This window comes from Marmota marmota, unplaced genomic scaffold (assembly GCF_001458135.2).
Source record: "Marmota marmota marmota unplaced genomic scaffold, marMar, whole genome shotgun sequence".
NCBI classification, from domain to species: Eukaryota; Metazoa; Chordata; class Mammalia; order Rodentia; family Sciuridae; genus Marmota; species Marmota marmota.
Window position 1 is genome coordinate 67,712,880 of NW_025999900.1, and position 20,723 is coordinate 67,733,602.

The window sequence follows — 20,723 nt, forward strand, 5'->3', positions numbered from 1 at the left end:
GGACCAGGACCCATGTGGCAGCCGCCCTGCGCCCGAGGGCGCCGGGGCCGGCGCAGAGCAAAGCCACTCGACCAGCGGGGGTGGCTGGTGTCGCCACTGCCACACGAAGCTCGTGGAGCTCAAACGGCAGGCATGGAAGCTGGTCAGTGGACCTGGGACGCCCATCCGGGTAAGCGATCCCTCCCCAAGCTGTTCCCTCTGTGGAGCTTGGGAGACCTTGCGGCTTGGAGGGAGGCAGGGTTCCACACCAGGTTTGTTTTCATTTGCCCCTCCTGGGCCTCAGTTTCCCTGTCTGTAACACCATGTATGAGCTGGGGCTGCTCATTCTAAGGGGGTGCTGTGTGGGCCAGAGAGAATTGGGCGTGGGTTTCTTTCCCAGCCATAGATGTCCCACAGCTGGAACCTCTCTGTCTGTTTGGGAGGGGGAGGAGAGAGAGCCTGCTGGCAGGGACTCCACCCAGGGCAGGACAGCTCCTGCCCTGCCAGCAGCTAGAGGTTACTTGGTGCAGTGTGGCCCTGGGGGCACCTGGGCCCGCAGCCAGGTGAGTCAGGTGTTGGGAGGGCATGGAGGGTGAGATGGACAATCCCCCCTCCCCCCGCAGCTTGGTTCTTGCCTGCCGCTCACTGGGTGTCATGGGTACAATCTGTGTGTTCCTCTCATCTGGGACTCTGCCTCTCAGGCCAGGGCAACCCATGTGGGAAGTGAGCTGCTGGTTCTGGCTTTCCCAGGCTGCACTGGTGCTTGTGGGGAGAGGGTTCCACTGGGCTTTCCGGCCAGTGGGCTTGCCCCCCGCCTGGAAGGAGCAGCCTCCATTGTTCCAGGGAACAATGCGCCCTGGAAGTCTGCAGGCCAGGGAGGTGGGGGTCTCCAGAGGAAGCTGAGAGCCTGACCTTCAGTCTTTTCGAAGGAGTTTCTGGGAAGTCCACATAATCCTCATTGAATCTAAATATAGTTCTTCACAGAGACCTGAGTAGTCTGGGGGATGACAGCAGTGGAGAGAGGACCCTGTGTGTCCTTCTGGGCCAGGGCAGGATGAGGCAGGAGCAAGGCTGGTTTCTGTCCTGGGTGCCCTCTGTCGGCCTCGAGGGGTCAGCCAGGGGTGGGATGCTGCTGCTCTTTCTGTGGCCCTGGGGAGGGGGACCTGTGGGCCTACCCTGGGTGTGGCTGGACACTGCAGTGTCCACTGCCCTGAGCAGGCTGCAGCCTTTGCCAGGCTCTGTGCCCCAGATGGTCTGGATCCAGCCAGCAGGTAGCAGGGACCTTTGAGGATCCTAGAGAGGGCCATTTGGGATAGGTCCTGAGGGCTTCAGGAAACCGAGGCCAGAGAGGCTTTAGTAACTGACCTGGTCTTCCTCTCTTACAGTGGGCTTTGCCTATTGCCACTGCCTAGGCCCAAACCATGGTCCTTGGCCAGTCAAGAACCTGGTCTGGCTGGCCACAGGTGGGCTGGGGGTGCTGGCCCTGGTCCAGTCTCTGATAGATTTGAGATCCCTCATCTAAGGGGAACCTCCCTCATCTGTTCCTACAGACAACTAGTCAGCAAAGCCTCTGACCACTCATCTCCATGTTCCCTGAGTTTGGCCTTTGCACTGGCCAGTCCTCGTCAGTGCCTCTGGCTTGGCTTTTAGGAACCCTTGCTTTGGGTGCCCTTGCCTGATCTTGGTGGGGGGAGGGAGGGAGGTGGTGGAGGGACAGCCTGGTGGGTTGCCTTGAGCTGGGCTCCCTAAGCTGGCCTCAGGGCCCTGCCAGGGCTTATCTCTGCTGGCTCCTCAAAGCCCTCCTGCCAGCAGACGGCTCCCGTAGGCAGGCTTGTTGAGAGCTCTTGGGCTTTGATTTCCCATCTGTAACATGGGGCTTCCTTTGTGCCTGTGATTTCACGGGTGTGGCCGGGCAGGGTAAGCCTTATACCCCAGCTACTGACGAGACACAGGCTTGGGAGTCATACTGTGCCTGGGTCTTCGGGGGCCCACGGGTGTTGGCACAGTGGCTGGGGCCTTGCTGGCTGGCTGGCGGCCTGCATTGAAGGCCTGCCTCCCTTTGCCATGGTGTGGCCTCTTCTCCCTGCACCTCCTTGGTTTCCTTGTCTGGGCCTCCAGGGACCTCATGTATAGGACTGTGCCCTCAGCCCATTTTGAGCCTCATACCCTCTCTGGGTACCAAGTCGAGGGCAGGCTCTCTTTCAGCCCAGGTCGGAGCTGATCTGAGAAGGGCCTTGGGCCCTGGGTGTGGAGAGGCAGTCTCTAGGATGGCCCCCACTGTGCCACCTCTCCCAGGCCTCACGTCCCAGGTGACTGCTTCAGGATCCTGCTTGGCCTGGGGTCCACCTGTTGACTGGCCTCCTGTGGCCTCCATGGGCCTTTTCTGGCCCTCGGAACCTCATGCCTCCCTCCCTCCCCTGCCATAGATGTCCCCTCCTCCCAGACCCCCAGCCTCCCTGGGCAGAAGGCCCTGCTGTCATGCTGCTCTGATGTTCTGCGCCCCTTTCCGGGTATCCCTGCCTCTGAGGATCCCTGAGGGTCTTACAGCACAGTGACCACCACTTGTAGGCTGTTACAGAGAAGTAGTCCCCAGGTTCCACCACACCCCTTTCTTTGCCTCCACCCCAGTCGAGGGTGCCACCCTCAAGCAGTAGTTCTGCCAGGGGAGGCGTGGGGTCCAGGTGCCTTGGAAATGTTTGTTGAATGACTGAGTGGCCAGCACAGTGGGGAGACAGCCAGCCACACCTCATGTGGTCACCTTGAGGCTAAATTCTGCCTCTGTGTTCCCCAAGGTGACAACTGCTGTGGAGGGTGGCAATCCCTCTGCCCTAGGAAGGATCACACCCTGCTGCAAGGGGGTGGGGTCCTCCCAGCTGCTGCCCAGATGTGTTATTTAGAGGTGACGACTTCTCCAAAGTCCCTATGACATTTGAAATGTCCATATCAGTGCTTAGTAGCTGGTCGCCCTGGTGGGGACATGATCCGTTCTCATGTAGCTCCCCAGGTCTCTGGCTCATCTCTGCAGGGTCTCCTACTCTGCCTCCCAAGGGAGGTACTGGTACTGTGTGTTTGATGTCCAGGTTTCCTCCAAGCAGGACAGTGAGCAAGGCCACTGGGGGCTCCTGTCCCTGTGCAGCTCAGCATACTGTGCCCTGGCTCTGGGTGGCCCCTGTACACAGGGAGCCAGTCCTCAGGGGTCAGGGATCTGGAGCCTTCTTGCTCTCCTGTGGCCAGGCCACTGTGGCCTGACCAGGGTCTGTTTTGCCTCAGTGGGCCTTTATCTTAGACTCGGGTGAGGTGTGGAGGGGTCCAGCTCTCCATTCCTCTGTCACTTCACTCAGGACATCTTCAGCCCTCTGGATAGATGGGGAGTGTCTGTTTCCACAACCCCCATCTCTAGTGACACTGTGATTTGGGAGTCCTGAGTCTGTGGGTTGTGGTCCTGAGGGGGGCTGGCCTTGACTCATTTGATTTGGAAGTTTGCCCCCCGGGGTCAGATCTGTGCCGCCTCCCCCAGCTATGGGCTGCTGCCCCTGGTTGTCTGGAGCATGGCCAGAGCTCCACCCGCTTTGGGGCCACCGCTGTGCTGCTGTGCTGGCGACCTGTGCCAGCCAGACGGTGTGTGCCTGGGGCTATGTAGGCGGGGTCCTGGCGCCAGAAGTGGTTCCCAGCCCAGCCAGGTGTCAGCCCAGCCAGTGGCAGCCAGGGGAGGTGTGTGAGGGCCAGGCTTCCTGGGCTTGGCAGGCCAAGGACAGGGTGCATCAGCCTAAAGGGACCTGCTCCTGGGTTGGACTTGTAGGGACAGAGGCTCCGGGATGCTGAGGGGGACTGGTGGGGACTGGGAGGAGGTTGACCAGTCCCAGCCTCACTGTAGAGCCCCCATGAAGCCCTGGCAGCCCCTCCCCGCCCCGGGCTGGCTTTCTGTCCCTGCTCCTAGGTTTCCTTTGGCTTAGTATGGCTGGGACCAGAGCCGTCCTCGTGTCTGTCTGTCTTGTGCTGCTGGCCTGGAGTTCCAGGGATTGGGTGGCCTTTGGGGAAGGGCTTGAGCTTAAGGGGCATGAGTGTTTGCCCTGGGGATACCACCTGGGAGCAGAGTGGAGCCTGGGCAGGGGGCTGTGGAGCACATGCCTTGGGGGAGGGAATTGCTCAGCGAGAGTCTGGCCGTGTCCAGACTGGGGCTGGGCAGTACTGGATGTGGTCCCCGGCCTCACTCTCTGCTGAGGGCTAGAGGGATGGAGGAGGCTGGCTGGCGCTCACCCTCATACCCGGGATGCTCAGTCATGGCTGGAGCTCACTCTTGTACCTGGGCTGCTCAGTCAAGCTGGAGGGGTTTGTGATGGTTTGGAGCAGGCCAGGAAAGGAGTCTGGGGCCTTCCCAAGCCACCCTCCTGTGTGCCCGCAGGGTCTCCTACTTGGAGTCAGAAGAGCTGGTGTGTGTCTTAAAGGCACAGAGAGCACAGAGGCCTTCCAGGAGGCTCACAGCAAACCTCTTCAACTCTGGAAACCACATGAGGCTTTTCTGTGTCCCTTCTGGGAACGGATGACTCCTGTGTTTCAGCTGTGACTGTCTCCGTGTCCTGGTTTTGTTTTTGATTTACACTGTTTAATTCTTGGAAGCCACAGCACAGTCTTCGTGCAAGATGGAGCGGGCTGTGAGTAGCTAGTGTAGAAGTGCCCTGAGTGCTTGCACCTGTCTGGCCCAGGGGAATGGGAGCCTGTGAGGGGTGGGGCCGGAGGCTGGGCTGTGCCCTGGGGGTTCCTGCTGGCAGCTGGGCTGGGAGGTCTGGCCACACCTGCCACTGAGCTCTGGTTTGAGTTTCTATTGAGGCAAATGCTGTGCCCAAGGACTCCCCTGGGCAGGTGGAGCCTGGGGCGGGACCCAGAGGCCTCAGTTTGCCCATCTGTGAGCAGGGTGTTAAACATGGTGGAGTTGTTACTTGTGCTTCTCCAAGGGGCACTTTCCCCCTGGGTGTTACTCTCGTGCTTTTGCAGATGGACACCCTTTCCAGGGCAGCACCTGTCAGGAGCAGCTCCTTGGGGCTGGACCTGAGCTGGCTGCAGGGTGCCTTCAGAGCTCTGTGGCAGGGCTCCCAGTCATGTCTGCTTTTCATCTCCAGGGAGCATTCCTGCTTCAACTGGGGGTGACACCAGTCACTGGGCCCCTGGGGCTAACGGATTTACAGTCCTGCATGGCCCAGTGCCAGGCCTCGTGCCTGCTGTGTCCTGCCTTGGATGGATGTGCTTACACGGCCATGTGCATTATTAGCCTCTGACCCCGGTGATGGAGGCCAGCTTGAGCTGCTGCCTGTTTCCGGTGGAGCGTGCCAGGCGCTGGCCTGTGCCTGGACCTTGCTCTGGGACTTGGGCTGCAGGGTGGACCCGTTCCTATTGTCCATCCCTGTACTCTCCCCACCTTGCAGCCTCCGCCACAGCCACAGCCCAGCTCTGCCTTCCAGTCCCACAGCCAACCTGAGTAGAGCCTAGGGAGTCCCAAGCCATTCCAGGCTGGCTTGGTGGGCTGCCGCAGTCCCCTCCTACTGTTGTTCCTGGGGCTCCCCAGTCCCCACACCTGCCCCCAGCTGGAGATTTGGGAGACTGGGAGATCTGGCTCTCAGCCTTTTCCTCCAGGCGGGAAACGGATCTGTGCTTGAGGGGGCTGCCCAGTCAGCTTGGCCCCAAGACAGGGGTCGATGAGGAGGAAGCATGGGTTAGGGCTTGGCAGCGGGGGCCTTGGGCTTGGTTTGCACTCTAGCTCTGCTGCCCAGGCTGTATGTCTGGAGGTGTCTTGGCCTCTCTGAGTCTCGGCCTGTAAAGGCGGCATATATTCATGGTGGCCAGAAAGCAAAGTGACCACCTATGGAGGCAGGAGGCTGGGGCCCAGGGATTGTCGAGTGGTGGATGGGTGGCCAGGGGTACCTAGCAGTGGCGTGTGGGTGTTGGATCTCGGAGTGGTGCCCATCTTCTCTGCTGGGTGTGATGAGAATAGGGGCTGGTGGCTGGGCTGGGCTGGGTCCTGTGGATATGCTCCCCTGTGGACCAGGAGGCCCCATCTGGCAGGTGAGCTGGGCAGGTGGGGAAGGCCAACGCTTCCACCAGCCCCCAGACCACTGGTGCTGTGTGGGGCAGGGTGGCAGGTTGCCAGACCCCCTGCACTTATCACACTGTCCTCACGGAGCAGGGAGGAAAAGGCACCAGGCGTGACCCGCTGAGGCCACAAGCTTCTCCGTTTGCGGTGGAGCCTGTCAACATGGCTTCTCCTCCACGGCTTGTGCCTGGAGCAAAGAGCAGTGGGCCCTGGGGAAGCGGTGTGGGGAGGTGCAGCTAGTGGGAGGTTAGAACGAGACCGGAGACCCGTGGAGAGATGAAGCGAATCTCCAGGGGGTGGGAGCAGCAAGAGCTCTGGGGAGTTTTAAGGGCAGTGCGTTGGGGGATGGGGCAGCCAGGTGGGTGGCAGTTTTGCAGCGTGGCTTGCAGTTGCAGGGGCCTAGGGGTCCCAGGAAGCCTTTTGTGAAGGAGCTGCAGCTGAAGGCCTTGCCTATTGACCCAGCCTTGGGTTTTCTGGGGGGTCATATTGGAGGGGACTGGTGGTCAGGACAGATCTGTGGTCACCCATATTGTGCTCTCCTGGTGTCTTCCCAGGGGTCCTGGGACCTGCTGGGAGGGAAGGGCTGATTCAGATTCTGCACATACCCCTTTCCTGCTGCCTCCTGGGGCTCGGAGCTGAGCCAGGGGCACCTCCAACCCTGGCTTTGGGGTTGGCATGCCCATCCAGGCTGTGAGAATCTGCTGTGGCTCTGAGGGTGGTCTGTTTCCCTGCTGTCCAGGAGTGAACAGCCAGCAGGAGCCTGTGCTTGGCCCAGTCGCTGCAGATTGCACGGGGGTGGGGGGGTAGGATTGAGGGCAGATGCAACTCTAAGACCCTTAGTAGTACCTCCACGGGGTGGCCGGTGTCCTCATGACTTGCTGCCACCCCACCCAGACGAGGCCATCCTTGTCTGTCTGGCCTTGGGCCCCTCAGGGCTCCCTGTGCCCTGCTGGAGCATTGGTGGAGAACAGGGGAGGCCATTGAGGGAGGAGGGGAGCTGGCCTGTGCCTGAGAGGTCCAGCTGGTCTGGTGCCTGGCAGAGGGCCCTGGGGATGGCGTGCCGGTCTGTGCTGGGTGGGCCGGGCCACATCCTTGGCTTGGCAGAGAAGGATAGCCTGGTTGGCCCAGAGCCCCTCTGACGAGCTGCAGATGGTCAGATGGAGGGTCTGAGCCTTTGATGAGGTGCTTGGCGAGTGTTGGGGTGCAGGACAGCCACAGCTGGCTGCCAGTTTCTAGGCTGGAAAACTGAGCCCCATCTCCTGGCTGCCTGTCCCAGCAGGCTGCGGGAGACACAGGACTGTCCTCAGTAGCAGGGCCTGTTAGAGCAGCCATCGGCCCCATGTCCGGGTCCCTTCCTGGACCTGTTGTCAACTCCGGAAACGGTGGCTGCACGGGGTCATGGCCCAGAGGCTTTGTTTGGGAAGGGAAGGGAGGACATGTAGAGGGGACCGTGGCTGTGGGGGCCTCGTGCTTGGCTGCCACTTGCTCACGCCTGACTGGTGGAGCAGGAGAGGGACCCCTGAGTCTGGGGCCTCTTACTGGTGGGGGCCCTGGTTCCGACTGCTTTTGTAGTGGCCCTGGATCACCCAGTGGTTCTGGGTCCCCCTCGAAGAGGCAGGGTGGTGGGCTCAGAGAAGGCCTTCCGCGGAGGACACTGTGACTGCTTGGACCTGGACACAGCCCCCTTCCACCCCCCTAGTGGCCTCAGCTGGCGGAGGTCTGGTCTGCACCTGTTCTGTCCCCTCTCTCCTGGCGCTGGTGACAGGGCAGCCTCCCACATGGGAGAAAATGGAAGGATTACTTAAGGCAACCCAGAGACCCCAGAAGTGAAATGAAAGATGGGAAGACATCATTTCTAAGCCGGGAGGCTCCCTGACGCCCGTGGTGTGGTGGCTGGGTGGTACCCAGTGCTAAATTGAATCAAATGAAGAAAAACCTTTTCCAAATGCAAGTAAAATATCTGTTTAATTAGACTATAAAGAGAAAATTAAAAGTAATATTTTGCAGTGGGGTAATTACTGTCTTTCTGAAAGCATTGGGTTTCAAGGGGAGGGCAACAGGCCCTGTGATGGAGCTTTTGGGGGTTAAAATCCTGAACTTGGGCAGCAAGCCCTAGAGGTTGGGGTCTGTGGACACCTGAGCTGCCAGGGCGACTGGGCACGCAGACCTGGTCTGGGGAAAGGTCTGGCTGGCTCTCCTGGGCTTCCCCCTCCTCCTCAGCCTGGACCGAGCCCTCCAACATGCAGGATGTGCTGCCGCTGCCCTGGGCCCACAGAGCAGGCTAGGGAGGGAGGAGGGTGGGGCTGTGGGGCTGCTCTGCCTCTGTCTGCTGGGGTAGCATCTGGGGTGCCTGAAGGGAGCAGCTGGTGCTGTGAGGACTCCTCCCTGATCCCCCGCCTCCCCATAGCCCTGCATGCCCAGGAGCTCTGGGCTGGGCTCCATCTCTGCCGCAAGGGGGTAGCCTCGTGGGTCGTGCAATCTTGGTCCCTCTGGAGCAGGCTGGGTTCTGAGTGACCTGGGTGCTCTGCTCAGTAGTTCTGATGCTTCCTGAGCAGCCAAGGCTCCGGGGTCTGTGCTGTGCCCTGCTGTCCCCTAGCCTGTTGGGGCCTGCCTGCCTCACTCAGCACCCCTGCTGCCCTCTCCTCCTCTCTTGCCTAGCCCCTGTCTCAAACCAGGGCCAGTGGGAGTCTGGGGGTGAGCGGTGGGCCTGATGCTGTTCTAGGAGAGGGGCCCAGCCTGGGTGCTTGTGAAGCAGGCCAGCTTCAGGGAGAAGGTCCCCAGCTGAGCTGCCTGGTGGGGACTGCCACCACTGAGTAGGTGACCAGGCAGCCTCTGTGGTCTTCCTGGTGGAACCTGAGCTTGGTGAGCTCTCCCTGCACTCCATGGTTCTTCCCAGGGCCGAGTCCTGGATAGGGCTCTGAGTTCCCGAGGACCCCGTGGGATGGGGGCCTGGCAGCAGGGGCTGGGCCAGGGCTGCTCGGCTTGTCACCTGGTTTCCCACTCTCTCCTGGCCAGGTTGCAAAGGGCCTGGTACGTTTGCAGGTCACCGAGGGCTCCCGGCCCTGCCCTGCCCCTCGGCTCTCCTTTCTGCCTCCTGCTCACAGGCCATGAAGCGGGTAAAGGGCTCCTCTAGAAGCCTCCGGCCTCAAGACAGGTGGAGGTCATCAGCCTGTCCCCAAGCCCCAGAACAAAGGGCAGTGGGCCTGGAGCCTCAGGCTGGAGCTAGGTCTGGACTGGCTCCCTTTCCAGGTCAGTTAATGGCTGCAGCAGGCGGGCACTTCCTTCCCTTTCACAGCCTCCTGCCGAGTGGAAAGATCGGCGCAATCAGAGTTGGACTGCGAACAGGCCCCACTGCCCTCAGCCTGCAGCTGGGGGCTGAGGCCCTCGGCTCTGGGTGGAGGTCATCTGGGAGGGGACGCTGGCTTCCTGATGTGGACCTGTGTGCGCCTGACTTCAGGGCCAGCTGCCCCAGGGCGCTTTCTGGTGGAGCCTCCTCCCCTGTAGGGCTCCCTGTGGCTGAGCTCACTGAATTCCCACAGGGGTGCGGGAGGGAGTGGGGTGCTGGCCCATCAGGACCAGACCTGCCAGGCACCTCAGAGCCTGGAGGAAATCCAGGCCTTCCCAGGGGCTGCAAGCCAGCAGGCGGCTCCTTCTGGGCCCGGCCAGGTCTGCCTTTGATCTGACGAGGTGTGCCTGGGGTCACATGTACAGGGCTTACCCTGTAGGGTGGGGTGGCACTGGAGACAAGGAGAAGAGAGACCCCTGCTCAGGCTGGGCCCAGGGTCCCTCATCTGAGGCTCTCACCACTGTGCTTCCCATGCATGGTGGACAAGGACCCCTCAGGCTGCCACAGCAAATGAGATACCTCTGTGGTGGCCTCAGCTTCCTCAGCTGAGAAATGGGAGGGTCTGGGGAAGCCATCATCTCTTGTGGCCACTTCAGGAGCTGGATAGGAGCCAGATGTTGGAAATCCCTGGGGTTCTTGTATGGCAGGGAGGCTCAGGTTGGGGACAGGCGGTGGGACTGGTAGAGTCTACCCACTGGGAAAGGACCCTGGGCTCTATCAGGGTGATCCCTGGGAAAACCTGGGGTGGCCACTACCACAGGTCGGCTAGGCTGGTGTTTGTCCAAGGGGCTGCCTAGGCCAGGTGTCCTATGTTTGGGAAGGCCCTTGATGGGGGTGCTGGCCAGCTCTGGGCAGGAGCAGAGCCAGCTGGGGGCGTTGGGGCATGTGGGAGGGGGCCACTGGGGAACTTCACCTTGAGACTTGGACCTTCCTGACTCTTTGTAAAGGTGGCCCCCCAGAAGGACCCTCTGACTAGGTGGGGGCCTGTGGCTCCTCTGGCTCCTGTCCTTGCCACCTCTGGATCCACTCTTATGGCTAGGGACCTCATGTGTCCCCAGCTCTGTGGGGGTGGGTGGCCTTGCCTCTGTCTGCTGCTGCCCTGGAGATGACCTCGCCCACCCGGGGTCTTGTCAAACATTCTTGGTGCCCGACTTCATTCTCCAGTTGGCTGGAGTCCTGGGGAGGCAGGGAGAGGGTCTCTAGCACTCTCCCACCCCACCCCACCCTGCCCGCCTGCCCGGTGAGGGAGGCTCCTGTGGCCGCTCCCGCTGGCCTCCCGTCCCGACCCAGGCCAGGCCTTGGCCCAGGGGCCGGTTGCCCAGGAGCCGCCAGCACGCCTTGTTAGCTGCGAGCTGTGAGGTTAGTGACGGCGCGAGAGGCGCGTGGCTATCAAGGGCACCATGAACCTCACTATTAAGTTCCAATAATTATTTTCCTGCTGGGCTCCTGTGGATGGAACTGTGTGGGGCTTATTAATCAGTTATGGACGGCTCCGTGGCCTGGCGTCAGCCCTCTGTGCTGCAGAGGTGAGGCCTGGGTGTGGGCTCTGCGCCTGCCCTCCCATCCCGGCACTGACTGAGCCTTTGTCCCTTGCTGTCCTCAGGATCCCTGCCTCTCTGCTCTGCTTCTTGACAAGCTGCCTGCTCCCGGGGTCCTGTCTGCCTGCCGCCCGGAGGCCGAGAGCCGCTGCGACGTCTGCACCATGCACCTGCACCAGCTCACGCGGGAGGCCCTGCGCTTGCTCCAGGCCCCTGCCGGCCGAGGGGACCCTGACGCCCCTCCAGGAGGCCCCGTGTCCCCCAGCGCTGGAACCATGAGCAGCCCCAGGGATGCCCCTGGACCAGCGGGTTCTGCAGGGAGGCAGCCCTCAGCGGGGCCTGACAGGAGGAAGGGGATGGCCTGGCCGTCTGGGCCCAGTGTCCAGGTGTCTGTGGCACCTGCGGGCCTGGGCGGGGCACTGAGCACGGTCACCATCCAGGCCCAGCAGTGCTTGGAGGGCATGTGGAGCGTCTCAAGAGTCAACAGCTTCTTGCCTCCCACCTGCCTGGTGAGTGTCCTGGGTGGGTCAGAACTGGGTCCTCTCCCAGGGCCTCCCACATTCAAATGCCTTGTAGGGGTGGCTTCTGCAGGGAGGACTGTGGTGTAGGGGTCCCCAGACCTTCCTGAGACCCGCATCAGGTGCCCTGGGGGGTGCTAGCTGCAGCACCCCCTGCCTCCTCGGGAGTGGCTGTCACCATCTTGGTCTTGCTCCTGAGGTCATGGGTGATGCTGTGGCCAACGGAGGGACCCAAGGTCTCCTGGACAGTTCCAGTCCTTACACTGGGTTGGGGCAGAGGGAGTGGCTCCCAGTGAGGAGCTGTCCCACTAGGCTTCCCAGAGGGGCACAACTCAGGGGACAGGTCTGGAAGAGCCACGTGAAGGATGGGGCCTCACCGGTGGCCAGGTTCCGAGCCCACTACCATGCTGGCTGCTGTGCTCGGAGGAGGCCAGAGACTGTGTTGACTGGAGGTGTCCCAGCCTCCCTCCCACAGCCTCTCCGGGGCTCTGGCTCCGCTGGAGCTGGCTCTGCCGCCCTGACTAGGGCAGGCTGCTTTCATGGAGGGACCAGGTGGTCAGCTGCATGGCCAGTGGCCATCTCTTCAGCTGCTCTGCTCTTGGCCCTGGAGCCTGCTGGATGGAGTCTCTTTCTGGGGGTCTCAGAGTAGGGGGCCTGCTGTGTTGGGGGTCTCCTGGGGGGCTGGAGGATGTGGTTTGGGTTTAGGAAGGTGTGGGGGCTCTGGGGGGGCCATTTCCCAGAAGAGCACCCTGCATAAGCCCCACCTGACTGGGGGTCACTTCTAGGGACACCATGCCCTTAGTTGTAGCCACTTGCTTGTTGAGGACTGAGACAGAGGACCCTCCAGTGTGTGCCCAGTGTTGATCTGGGTTCCCCAGGTGGACAAAGCAGGAGGACCCAGCAGGAAGAGTAAAAGAGTGGAGCTGGAGCTGGAGGCCTATGGAGGGTCCCCCTGCATAGCCACCTGGGGCCAGGGCAGAGGGTCCTGCGGTGGCTGTGCCCAGTATACTTCCAGGTGGCACAGGCCAGCTGCATGGGCTCTCCTGTTGCCAGTCTCTTAAGTGAGCAGGTGGGTCCTTGGCCTCTGACCCCCAGGGTGGTTAAAGGACATAGGCAGAGGTACAGGTCCCACAGCCACTGGGCAGTATTGATACAGGACAGGCCCTGTCCCACCTCTGCTTGCTGGCCCCACTGACTCTGGTGACATGGTGCTGCCTGGATGTGGTGTGGCCCGAGACTCCTTGAGCTGAGACCATCCCTGGGTTGGCTGCTAGGCTGCCGCTCGGGGCCACTGGTACTAACCTTGGGGTGGGGTGCATACGAGACTCTCAGGAAGAACTGGCCTCCAGTGGGTGTGACGACTCACTGTAGGACTGGCTTTGCTGCCCCAGCCTGGACAGGAGGCCCCTCCACTCGCCCTCCCAGGAAGATTGCAAGAGGAGGCCAGCCCCTCTGGGTCTCCTGGCCTGACATCTGGAGGAGAACGCTGGGGCAGCCCTGGGACAGGGAGGGCGCAGATGCCAACTTCTGTTTAGCTGAGCTGAGAGGTTTCTTGGAGGGGGCAGTGTTGGACTGGGCTCCAAGGGCTGGAGGCTGAGGTGGTGGCCCAGAGCTGCCTCTCCCCCACCCTACTCCATCCACAGCCAGCCTGGCCGCATCCCCTGCGTTTTCTGGGAATGTGTGAGGCTGACTGCACTTGGTGTGGTGGTGCGGTGGTGGGGGACAGTGGGGGCACTGGCCCCAGGTCGGGCAGCCCCGCTGGTGGCCAGCAGGCCATGAAATGTGGGCGTGTAATGCACGTGCTCCCTGCTTTATAAGCAGGTCAGTTGTGTTCAGGGCAGGCAGGCATGGATTTATAATTAGAACATAGCCCCAGCCATCAATAGGGGGATTATTAGAACTGTAAATAGGACTCGAGGACCCAGGTGAGGTGTATCCCCGGGTCAGGGCATCGATCCTAGAGATGGCCTTGCACTCGCCATGCTGTGTGCTGCTGTGGAGGCCCCAGGGTCCAGCCCCCTGGTCTCGTAGCTGTTGGGCAGCCTGCGGCCCCCTGGTCTTGTAGCTGTTGGGCAGCCTGCGGCCCCCTGTCCTGGGATGTGGAACTGAGTGGGCAGGGCTCGGCCCAGTGGGCACTGTCATCTTGGCTGAGGCCAGTGTGGGATGCTGGGAAGGAATGGCCAGGCCTGACCAGAAGGGCTGGACTTTGGAGTGGCAGGAAGGGGATCCAGGGCTCCAAGGGTGCAGAGTATTGGAGGCCACGCTGGAGCCTGCCCTGGTGGTCCTGCTCTGGGTCTTTCTGTGGCCATGACTGTCCTGGAGAGCTCTGAGTCCTGGTAGAGCAGCCATGGCCAGCTTGGTGCCATCAGGGGCCCCTCCCACATCCAGCGTCCACAAGCTCAGAGTGTGGCCCTCTCTGGACCATTCCACCTCCTGAGCATCCAGGCAGTTGTGGAGCTGCCCAGCAGGAGGCCCAGCAGTCCATTCCAGACTGTCAGGTGGGGCAGCTCTGCAGAGCCTGGCTGCCCCGGGAACTGGGCTCTGGGCCTGTTCCTGCCTTGCTAGCTCTGGGGGTGCTGGACTTTCGCAGGCTGCCTCAAACCCCCTGCCTTGGCCTGCTTCTGGGACTGCCAGGCTCTGGACACACTGTTCTGAGAGTGCCCATGGGGACCTTCACAGAGGCCAAGGAAACCTGTGCTCATTGTCCCCCCAGAGGTTGTGGGGTGGAAGCCCTGGCCTCCTGTGGATACCCCCAGAGGACAGCCCAGGAGCGGAGGCCCCTGGAGCTAGGGAGTCTCTCTGTCCCTGGTGCCTGGGTGGCACTGGCCTGGGGTTCCTGCTGCCTGCCCTGGGCCTGCCTGCTCCCTGCTGTGAGCCTTGCAGGAGGCTGGTGGTGCCCCTGCCCTTGTCCCTTGTCCCTGGCTACAGGCTGGAGGGGGCTTAGGTGGGCTCAGGCCTGGCTCTCCATGATGCTTCTTGACTCACTGCTGGTGCCCTGTGCGAGCCCCAGGTCCTGGATCAGGGGTTGGCAGGGTGGCCCTCTTTTGAGGCTGTGGTGATGCTTCTGTGGTGTGGGAGTGGGCAAGGCCCCTGCGGGGTAGGACTTCCCAGCGTGGGCTCTCCAGGTGCCCAAGGTCTCTGGGTGATGGGGAGGAGCTTCAGGGGGTGGGGGAGTCTGCTCACGGAGGCTCCAGCACCCCTTCCCGCCTGTGCAGGGTGAGGTAGTGTCTGTGGGTTCAGCCTGACTGCCCGGCCACGCCTCAGAACCCTCTGTAGTGCCCGGGGAGGACGCTGGTGGACGCTGTCCTTCAGAGTCCACAGCTGTGGAGTCTGGCCAGTGCGTGTGGGAAATGGGTGTTTCTGTGTTTCCTAAACCGAGTTTCGCGGCCCCTGGAGGTCTGGAGCGGTGGCCTGGGCCCTGCCGGCGAGCCGGTGTCGGGCGCTGGGAGCGAGGCGCGGGCTCTCTAGCCGCCGGCCGGCCTCACACTCCGCTCTCTCGTGCTTTCCCTTCCGTTGCTGCTCTGGCGCCTGCCCGCTGTCTGTCTGGCCGCCCTCCCTGTGTCCCGGCCCCCGTGTTGTGGTCTCCCCTCTCGCCGGCCCTCCCTCCCCGCTCCGCCTGGCTTTGGGACGGCTTCTTTTGGCATGCCTGGGCTCTGCTTCTGGCAGGAATTGGCAGTGGCCGTCCACCCGATGGATGGAGCCCTGTCACGGCAGCTCGCGGGACGGTGGAGCCAAGGCGCATGCAGGACTCCTGAGACAGGTCAGTGCGGGGAGGCCCCGCCACTACCCGTGTGCACCGCCTGGCAGGACGGAGCAGGCCTGCTGGGGCCAGCAGGTGGGTGGGCCAGGGCCCAGCTGTCGGCACTGTGGCCTCCGTCCCCCTGGGCTGGCAGGCAGGCAGGTGCGTGGTGTGGCTGGGCCTGGCACCGGGATGCTGCCTGGGCTCCCTTGGCAGTGCCGTCACTGGCTGGTGAGAGCCACCTGTAGCACCAAGTGGGCTGTGGGTGGCAACCCCCTGCCCACCTGAGAGCCCCTGGCCCTGGGATGTTGGCAGGGTGTCCAGTGGGTGCTCAGCCAAACCCAGCTCTGCTCCAAGGAGCTCTGGTGGTCAACATCATGACTTTAAGATTAATTCTTTTCTATGCCACTCTGCTCAGCAAGGGAATTCAGATCTTAAAACAAAGCTATACAAAAATACTTTGAGGTGAGAGAGTGGCTTGGAGAAAGGGAGGGCCGGCCAGGCTGGGCTCTGAGGGGTGTGGAGGAGTTCCTGCCTCAGGCTGTGGTGGGTATGGTGTGCTGGCACAGTGCCTGTGAGCTGCTCCAGCTTCCCCTTTCTCCAAGCTTTTCCCTGTATATTGCCACTGACCTTTCTTTCCTGCAACTGTGGGGAGTGGCCACTGCTCTGGGGGCCAGGAGGATGCTGGGCTTCCACTGATCCTTCACGGACAAGTTCTGCTCCATGTCCTAAAAAGGGTTTGGAAGCCATTGTTGGCTGTGGGCTTGGCAGGGTGAGACTCTCCTCCATGGTGAGGAGGACTCTTTCTGGAATGTTCCTTCCTGGGCCTGGGTGGCATACCTGCTTCTAGCCTGTGCCCCTTGGGAGACCCTGAGGACAGTGGGCTCTTCCGCCCCAACATGGCCAGACTAGACCTGCGTCCTCAGCCAGGGCACTGCAGCCCTATGCCAGCTGGACAGAGGACGCCACGGGCAGGTTTACTCCGCTCGGTGGAGCTGGGAGGCTGGGAGGGTCTGGAGCAGCTGCCCCCGGGGAGAGGTGAGCCCCTGCCCCCCAGAACCAGTGCTGCCTGGGGTCTAGGGCTCCAGATATGCTGCGAATCACAAGCGGAAGCTGGTCCTGGGTCCTCTGGGTGCATCCTGGGGAGCATTTAATTACATTTGAGCTTCATTATGGGGCTGTCTCCTTTCTGGAATTTATTTTAGCTAATTAGTTGGAAATGCCAGAGTAGTATTTCAGACAGCGGAAGCACAACACGTCCTCCTACGTGGGCAGTTAGTGCTTGTGCCAGATACTTACTGTGGTTTTTGTCTGATTGTGTCTCTGGGCACCCGCATGTGGTCCAGGTGAGAGGGGTACAGGGCCCTGTCCAGCTGCCTTGACCTCGGGGGTCACTGCATTTCTAGAACCAGGCCCTGGTTGCAGGGCCCCTGCCATGGCAGACCAGGTGCACGCCGTGGCTGGCCCAGGGTCCTCCTGCCTTGCCTTGGGAGCCAGGCCTTCTCCCTGCCTCGGTCTCCCAGCCTCTTGGCCAGGAGTCGGGGCAGGGGTGTGCCGGGGTGGGGTGGTGCCTCTGCCGCGGGCGTGTCTGCTGCCCATCTGCTCCTCACCTGGACTCTCCTTCCCTGCAGGCTGAGGCAGCGGTGGCTGCTGTGGCGGTGGCAGACACGGTCCGAGATGGTCCCCCCATGGCGGGCCCTGATGGCGTGTCCAAGGTGTGGGGCCGTGGGGGGGCCTGCACATCGGCTCTGGTCACTCCAGCCCCAGGCGCCTCGGCAGGGGGCTCTACAGGCCCCTCGTCGGCCGCAGCCTCCTTCTTTATAAGGTAAGTCCTCCTGGGGCTGTTTGGGCAGCAGTGTGCACCAGAGTCTTACGGAGGGTGATGAGGGCACCTGGGCCCCTGCCCCCGATGACCTCTTAGAACGGGGCCTTGCCCAGCTGCTCACCCAGTGGGTGGAGGTGGGGACGCAGGTGTGGCTGGCTTCCCAGCACTGGTGCCCTGGCTTTCTGTCCCAGGCTAGAGCTGGGTTTCTGGGAGTGACTGGCTGTGGTTTGCAGGCTCAGACCCTGGAATGCCCAGCAGAAGGCGGGATATGGCGGTGATCTGGTTCCTGCAGAGGGAATATGGTGCTCAGGGTGGGGAGGTGGGGGTTGGCATGCAGGAGCAGTCTTCTCCCCCGCCTCAGCCCCAAGGCGGACCCAGGCCCGTGGCTGGGGGATGTGGATCACAGGATGTAATCGCGGTAATGAGTGGTAATGGCGAGCCCAGCTGCGGGTCAGTGTCCCATTAGCAGCCCGCCCGGGTGCTGATAAGCCTGTCCATGAATCACGCCAGGCAGGCGGGAGGGGACGCCTTATCAGTGCTGTTCCGGGGGCTGCAGGCCTGATTGGGGAGTGACGGGGCATATGATTAGGGCATTGTCGCGCTGGGCTGAGGGACAGGCTGGCGGCTGTGCGGGTCTGCCTCCTGATGGATGTGGCCTCAGCCGCCACCCCAATCAGGTGCAGAGGGCCCTGCTGGGACCCTCTTGGGGGGGGGCGGGGGTCCTTCCCAGCCTGCTTAGGCGTGTGCCAGCAGTGGTCAGGGCAGTGCCCCGGGAGAGCCCAGCTGGTCCTGTCCCACCCTGCCTTGTCCTGATTTTCAGGGCCTGTGGCCTGGGGCTCCTGGGGGACTGTTCCTAGGTGGGAATGGAAAGGAGACTTCCTGCAAAGAAAAACCACCTCCGCGCCCCTGGGGCCACCTTGCCGCTGAGGCCCCTGGTGTTTGAGGAAGGGTCTTGTCACTGAGGAGTGCAGGGCGGTGTCCGTCCCCCACACCGGCTCATTAGCGACCCCGAGCCCCAGCAGAGCGGAGAGCGGGCGCTGTGCCTTTTGTCTCCACCAAGGCTGGCGCTGCTCCCTGCCTGCTCAGCGGCTGACCTTGGGAAGTTACCATAGAAACAAAGAAACAAGCGCATTGGGCTGGGGACCAGAGGCAGGTTTCCCGAGGGGGGAGCCCTGCCGCCTGCCATTACTTCCAGCCCATTAGCTGCCCTGAATCACAGTGAAGGCCCTTCTTCCTGAAGGCCCACGGCAGGTGGTGGGTCCTGGGTCAGGTTGGGGGTGGGCGGCCTGCCAGGTGATGGTCTTGGCAGGGGACCCCTGGTGAGACCCTGACCCAGGGGGTGAGATTAGGGGTGCTCTCGGCACATGTGCCTGCTCTCTGGCTGGCTTATTGGCTTTGTGGGGTGGGGGCAGGGCTTGTCAGAGTCATCAGGAGACCATGGGACTTGGGCTCCTGCTGGCATGTCCTGGGCTCCCACCTCTACCCCAGCAGGACCGAGGGCAGCTGGCCTCAGCGTGCCCTGCCCCTGGGAGCCTTCCAGGCTGGGGTTGGTGGTCTTTCTGTGGAAGTGGCTGGTGGGTCTTGGGCACTGGAGGCGGCTGGAGGGTTGAGTAGGAGCCTGGTAGGGGCATTTGCCAAGTGGGGCAGAGGGGAGCCGGAGTCGGGGTGTCAGGGCTCTCAGTCCTGCAGCCCCCGGGCGAGGCTTTGTCCTTCCTCTGTGTGCTCATCTCTGGGGGGCTGAGGGGGCCTGGAGCTTGGGGCTTCTCAGGGCCTGCAGGGGTGAGGGGTGGGCAGGGCTGCGGCCTGGGTGGAAAGGCACTGGCTTTAGCTGGCCCCCGGGGACAATGGTGAGGGCCACTTGTGTGGGCAGGGCCCTTGTAATTGGGTTTTCTCCCAGGGCTCTGCGAGCCTGCATTGGAGCTCCCCTTCCCTTCTGTGACCCTGTGTCCTTCTCACCCTCTGAGAGTGTCCCACCCAGCAGCCTACATCTCCTCTCTCTCAGATGCCCTGTCAGAGTGCTGCCCACCTGCCTGCCCTCCTCCCTTTCTGTGGTGGGAAGAGTGGCCCCTCTGGGGCCTGGAATCTGGTCTTGGGAAGAGTCCCTGGGGGCGCCTCCTGGGCAGGCTTGGGTAGGGGACGGGGTGCTTCCCTGCAGCACAGGGACATTGTGCTGCACTCAACAGGACCTGGGAGCCACCAGGGGCAGCCCCCACTGAGCCCCCTGGCATCTGCCTGGATGTCCAGGTTGCCCGGCAGAGGTACAGGGCCAGGGTGGGCTCTGGGCAGAGGCGCTGCTCACAGGAGCTCTAGCCAGGAAGCCAGGGCAGGAGGGCTCTGTGGACAGGTGTCTCCCAGGTGAGGCTCCAGGTGGTGTGGAGGATGCTGGCTGCAGCAGTTTTGGGAGGCATGGCTGCTCTCCACAGCCAGGGTCAGGGCACCCGGTGGCCCTGCAGACCCTGCTGCCCGATGGCCTTGCCTGCCAGCCCCAGCAAAACGCCGCCCGGAAGCTCTGGGTTGGCCGTTCGGGCCTCCTTGGTGCAGGGACGTGCTTCTCGGGGTGGTGCTGTCTCCGTCCTTGCTGCTCAGGACCAGGTTTGTGCCCCTGAGGCCGGGGCCATGGAGGGGCTGGCAGGTCTCCGTGGGCCGACGCGTGGTAGCCAGTGTGTGCTGGACATCTGGGGACCTGTCCCTGGCCTGAATCCGTCAGAGGGGAAAGTGCCTGTCTTGGGGCCACCCTGCCTGGCCCAGGCTGGACTCATGCCCAGGAGCTGAGCTGTAAAAGCAGACACCTGAGGGCCGGGAGGTGGGGAGGGGCTGACAGGGGCAGAGGGAGGAGGGGCCCCTCTAGTTAGGTGGGACCCTGGGTGGGGACGCTGGCCATAACCATCCAGGATCTGCCTAGATGGCCTGGGACCTGGACATGCGCATGGCGGGCGCCTGGTGGCCCGAGGTTTGCACAGACCCTGGCTCCCAGGAGGGCCACGGGGCAGAGCTGTCTGTGGCTGCCCACGTGACTGAGGAGCAAAGCCAGTCTTGCCCGTGGCCCCCACTTCACTCCAGCCCTCATGACTTCCCATGGGGAGCAGTTGGGCCTCTGAGTCTCCTCCAGGCTTAGGGACACGGTGTGTGTGGGCCTGGGTTGGAGCTGGGATGGGCCTGGGGGCAGAGTGACTGCAGAATCCAGCAAGGGTGGGGAGGTGGTTCTGGGTGGTGTGCCTTGGCCACTGCTGTCCCCCTGGGGGGCTAGCCCGCACCCTGCCCTTGAATCCTGGGAACGGGCACCGGTTGCAGATGTGGAGGTACTCTGGGACCCTCCTCACCCTGTCCCTGGGCCTCTCTGGCTCCCACCGAGCCCTGGCCTCATTTCATCGGGGGCAGGACTGCAGCTTCTTCCCACGAGGCCCCTGAGGAAGCTGTAGGGTAACCCCAAAGGTAGGGTGGGTCCAGGGCAGGAGGGGCCCTGGAACAGACTGATGAAATTCAAGCCTGCTCACACTGCTGACCTCAATGGACGGCACAGCCTGCCTGCTGCTGGCCTCCCCAGGGGTGGGATGTGGCTCTGCCTTTTAGGGTCCCCCGCCTTGGCTCCCCACCCTGCAGCAGGTGCACCGTTGTTCTAGGCAACAGGGTTGCCTCCTTCTGCAGGAGGTGTGCTGTGAGGCTCCGGGGCAGGCGGGGGCACAGAGGCCTGCT

General features: G+C 62.5%; 1 protein-coding gene across 1 annotated transcript in view; it reads left to right on the top strand.

The window, feature by feature from the left end:
* Position 1: 1 nt before the first annotated feature.
* The window catches only part of Kif26a (kinesin family member 26A), a gene marked incomplete at its 5' end in the record, with an annotated part of 35,115 nt that continues 14,393 nt past the window's right edge, over positions 2 to 20,723 (top strand). Inside the window, 3 exon segments of the mRNA XM_048799541.1 lie at positions 2 to 169; positions 11,014 to 11,457; positions 16,837 to 17,030. Coding sequence (XP_048655498.1) covers positions 2 to 169; positions 11,014 to 11,457; positions 16,837 to 17,030 — 806 coding nt within the window.